General features: G+C 49.2%; 1 protein-coding gene across 1 annotated transcript; it reads right to left on the bottom strand.

Annotated features, from left to right (window-relative positions):
• Positions 1 to 829: 829 nt before the first annotated feature.
• Positions 830 to 4,307, bottom strand: HMGCL (3-hydroxymethyl-3-methylglutaryl-CoA lyase). The gene is made up of 7 exons (XM_009276241.2): positions 4,204 to 4,307; positions 3,685 to 3,780; positions 3,006 to 3,154; positions 2,283 to 2,346; positions 1,759 to 1,947; positions 1,498 to 1,623; positions 830 to 1,086 (listed from the first exon to the last, which is right to left on the bottom strand). The coding sequence occupies exons 1-7, from the start codon at positions 4,270 to 4,272 to the stop codon at positions 985 to 987; spliced, it is 795 nt and encodes a 264-aa protein (XP_009274516.1). The 5' UTR covers positions 4,273 to 4,307; the 3' UTR covers positions 830 to 984.
• Positions 4,308 to 4,533: the final 226 nt, after the last annotated feature.

Raw genomic sequence — 4,533 nt, 5'->3', positions numbered from 1 at the left:
CCCAGCTTATTTCAGCGTTAACGGTTTATTTAACTGTTACAGCTTATTGAAGTGACGTGGAGAGACCCGGAGGGACGGTCCCGCGTGCAGCACGCCGGGACAGTCAGAGAAAGGCGCAGAACGCAGCTACAAACCAGGCCCGGGGGAAGGACAAGGTTTCTGCGCTCGTCTCCAGTCTCGCAAATAAACTATTAAATAAATTATTTTAAATAGGAGATAAGGGGAGACCGCCCTCGGACCTGTCTACCGTGAGGGGCACGTGTGCGTACAGAATAAGCCCACGATGATGCAGCGTTTCCCACAGTGAGGGCTGGCAGAAGAGGCACTTGGAACCAAACCAGCAGCAAGAGCCCTTTAAGCGGTTCAGTTAAACCAAATTTCTAGTAGTTTAGACTATTAAATAGTGTGTTTATTACTCCTAGTATTTAGAAGTATCCTACAACAGATACAGTCCTTTGTTACAGTCCCCAAATGCAGAAGGTCCAAGGCTGCCCCCCGACACTCGAATGACGAAGGGGAGCCTTTCGATTTCAGTCTTAACATTTGCAGCGAGGAGAGAGAAGGGAAGAAGGGTCAAGCCTGACCTGGAGAAGCGCTCTACCTGGAAAAGCTGTGGTTTATCCTTTGCTGGTAGTTTATGGCAACAGACTCTCGAGGCAGAAGTCACCGGACGTTGTTCTGAGCTGGTGCCGGAGACTGCGGCTCTCTGCGAGAAGGCAAGTGGTGCGTCCGCTACTTCTCCCTCAGCCCGTCCGCGCCCTCCCTTCTCCAAGGCAAACGGCTAACGTCTTCAAGGTTGAATACAGCATTTTTTTTTTTTTTCTCTCTCATTTCTTCACAGATTCTGGTGGATTACGTGTTTCCTCTCAAGCGCTGAGCCTGGAAGGAGCACTGAAGATCAGAGGCAGCAGAACGGAGGGGCAACCCCGGCCAACGCCGGATCCTTGCTTTCTTCTTGATCCAAGGAGAAACGCGATTTCAGTATCACAGTCTGCAAGACGCCTGGGACACTTTGGAATTGGTTCGTCTGTTGAGAGCATTGCAAATAAACGTGCCCGTGTCCATCAGCTTCTGTGGATCTCCACCCTTTTGGGGAAAAAAAAAAGATACGACACGCATTGGTAATCGGTTCTGCCACGTAAAGCTGCCCAGTAACAACCGGCATCACTGGGAGCGACTAGCTGGGGGCGAGGGAGCCTGAAGGGTACTCGAACGAGGCCCTGAGTGCCCGCTGCTCACTAGTGCCACTCTGGTAGCGAGGGTTAAATCGCAGAGCGCTGAAAAAGGGAGAGGAGGGAATGCTCCCAGCGGGCGGGGGGTGGGACTGGCATGGGAAGACAAGGCCCTCAGGGCACAGCCTGGCTGACCTGCAGCCAGAGCAACCCTTGCAGCTACGCGCAGGCTCCCCGGGGCCAAATTTTGGATCCTCGCTGAAGCCTGAACAGAGCCGTCGTGCGAGGGGCTCAGCTGCTGCAGGCAAAGGCTGCTCGTGCTTACCGTGTGGATGCCCAGGCCGTTCAGCATGTACACCAAGTCCTCCGTAGCAACGTTTCCCGAAGCTCCCTGGGCATAGGGGCAGCCTCCAAGGCCAGCGACGGAAGCATCAACCACGTTCACGCCCATCTGCAAAACAAAACCGCTATCGGTAAACTCCTCTTAAAGGACAAACTGCGGTCCTGGTCCTAAAAATCTACAGTTCACAAGCAAACACAGAAGAAACTCGAGGAAGGATGCGATACTGCAAAGCAAGAATCTTACCTGAAGCGCTACCAAGATGTTGGCAAGAGCTTGCCCGTAGGTGTCATGGCAGTGAACGGCAAGAGCCCCAACCGGCACCTCTTTCATGACTGCTGTCAGCATCTCTCTCATGCTCCCTGGGGTCCCGATGCCAATGGTGTCACCGAGGGAAATCTCGTAGCATCCCATCGAGTACATCTTCTTTGAGACCTGTCCAAAAGCCAAGATGCTTACTGAAAAGGCAGCTTTGTCATTCCCTTCCCCAGAGCTGGAGACCCGCCGTCCAGAGGGACCAGAGCATGCTTCCCTGGAGCACAACAGCCATGGGGACAACAGCCAGGAGACTCTTCTCCCTGAATTCCCCCATCCATTTCGGCTAGATCCAGCCTTCCCTCCCTGCGGTGGCAGCTAGCTGTAACCTTCCCCAGTCTTCCCTCAGTCTTCGGTTAAATGGTTTGACACATCCTCCAGCCCCCAGTGCCCAATTCGCATCCATAAAAGGGAGCCAAAAACCTCTCAGAAACTGGTTATATTTATGAACTCACCTCTGCAACTTTAGCTGCAGAAATCTTCCCTTCATAGGGACATCCAAGGACACAGGAAACGTATCTACGGTTAAAAAAAAATACACACTTTTAGCTAGAGAACTGAAGTGAGATTATACTGGCCAAATTAGTCGGGACTTGTGCAGCACCTTGCGTGCTCTATACAACGGAAGAATTAATTTCATAGTCTAAAAATCAGTCCAGTGGACAAAGCCTACACAATTAACTATTCAACAATTACTTCCTGCATGGATACAAAAAATTTGCCAAGGCAAGAGTACGCCAGACCGTTAGGCTTGTTGATCTACACCCTTCAACGTGGAATGCTGCCAAGAGGCTAGTATTATTTTGGGTCATTTGGTAAAGCTGAAGACAGGATAATTACACGAAGGGTGAATCCATCTGGAAGAATGTGAACTGTCACGAGCGGTACAGGCTTCGCACCAAGCCAGCATCTGAAACCGTGCCAGGGTGGTGGTATTTCCAAATTAATGCTTCTCAATTGCGCTGAGCTCACATGTGCTCTCACCCATCCAGGTAGAGAGATGTCTCAATTGCGCTGAGCTCACATGTGCTCGCACCCATCCAGGTAGAGAGATGCCCCCCCCAAAAGAAGGTAAAGTTTAAAAGAAATCCCACTCCCCAGCGCTGCACGGGCTGGACTCCAAAGGGATAAATTCCAGCGGTCACATCTCCCCAAAGTTCGCAGCAGGAACTCCTCACCCCCGGACAGGAATGCTGGCCGCTCTCGCTGCGGTCATCACTTCATCGAACCTCTCCAAACTCTCCTCTATGGAACAGTTGATGTTCTTCTTAGTGAAGAGCTCAGATGCTGCTCCGAAGATCGACACTTCTTTGGCCCCTGCTGCCACCTGCCAATAGAAAGCATAAATTAAAGCGAGCTGATTTCTCTTGCAAGGGAAATGACAAGCACAACCATGACTGCAGTTCTCTCATGTTATAAAAAAATACTTTTTTCCCCAATTCTTCCCCGAATAACCCGATTCTTCCCTCAGTTCGTTCTACAACAAAAACATAATGACACATCCAAGTTTGTCTTCAAAGGAAGTGTAAAGTTACAGACACAGCAGTAAAGCTACATCTGCTGGATGTGGTCAGGAGAGCTGTGGGACACGCAGGTAAGTCTGAAAGCATCACTGTCAATTAAAACAGATTTTTTTTTTTTTTAAATAATAGAAAATATATCAAGGTATTTTCTATTATGAACAACAGGTTTCTATTTCCCCAGCAAAATGATCCCTTGTAAAGGACCTGCAAGATGAGACTGCTGCCTGCCGGAATGAAAGATGCATTTCCCACCCGTAACCACAGCTGAAACGTTCCTTCGTAGGCAACCCTGCACGTGAGGCACTGTGAACCCCCAGGCGCTGCCATCTCTTACCGCTGCCTGAAATCCTTTCAGATTAGGGGTCAGCACAGGATAACTAATACCAGGCAACTTATTAATTCCTTGCATGACTTCAGTGTGGTCAGCCATCTGCAAAGTAAACAAGGAAAGGTTTCTAAGGGTGACAACATCCACTTCTGCAAATTACAAAAGAACTTTTTAAATTTATTTTTATGAAGTGGGATGGGAATGTTTAGGAATAAGAGAAACGGGCCTCTAAAGAGCAAACAGCATCGCACCCTGTGAAGGATCATAGTTCAGTCACCCAGCCAAGCCAGCGCCAACATGTGCACAACCAGCTGTTCGTATCCGAGCTGTGCATTTGCTCTTTCGCAGGGTCCAAAGGGAAGACCCAGGATATTGCAAGTGCTTTTATTTGGCCTTGCTGCTTCTTGCCCAGTTACAAGCCACGGTAACAAGGGTTTTGGAGCAAGCAGAATCTTTTCATTGGATTACTATCTATTATTAGGCATTTTTATAACATACAATTGTAAACCCCGTTTGAATACTGACCTGAGGAACCCATTTGGGGGAAACAAAGCTGGTGGCCTCTATAACCTGAAGCCCCGTCTCTGACAGCATATTGATTAAACTGATTTTCACCGGTGTCGGCACAACATTCTGAGAAGAAGAAGAAAAGAAAAACGACCTTAAGTTATTATTTTCACAATAAACTTTTCCACCACTGCAAACCCCCCCCTCATCTTTCAACATCAAAAAGCGGCATTTAAAAAAAACCCCAAAAACCAACAACCCTGTGTCGGTGGGGCACAAGGGCACGTTACGGGCGTTTGGTTAGAGAAAGCCCCCGGTGAGGTGCTGAGGGAGACGCGGCGGGAGGCC

Source organism: Aptenodytes forsteri, unplaced genomic scaffold, assembly GCF_000699145.1.
Source record: "Aptenodytes forsteri isolate BGI_AS27 unplaced genomic scaffold, ASM69914v1 Scaffold321, whole genome shotgun sequence".
NCBI classification, from domain to species: Eukaryota; Metazoa; Chordata; class Aves; order Sphenisciformes; family Spheniscidae; genus Aptenodytes; species Aptenodytes forsteri.
The sequence above is the reverse complement of the archived record's forward strand: the minus strand, read 5'-3'. Positions and strand labels throughout refer to the sequence as shown.

Excerpts from the sequence above, each read along its gene's own strand:
- HMGCL (XM_009276241.2), bottom strand. The coding sequence starts at position 4,272 with ATGCTGTCAGAGACGGGGCTTCAGGTTATAGAGGCCACCAGCTTTGTT. Across the intron at positions 3,781-4,203 it reads CCCCCAAATGGGTTCCTCAG|ATGGCTGACCACACTGAAGT; the intron begins GTCAGTATTCAA and ends TTTACTTTGCAG. Across the intron at positions 3,155-3,684 it reads TGAAAGGATTTCAGGCAGCG|GTGGCAGCAGGGGCCAAAGA; the intron begins GTAAGAGATGGC and ends TTCTATTGGCAG.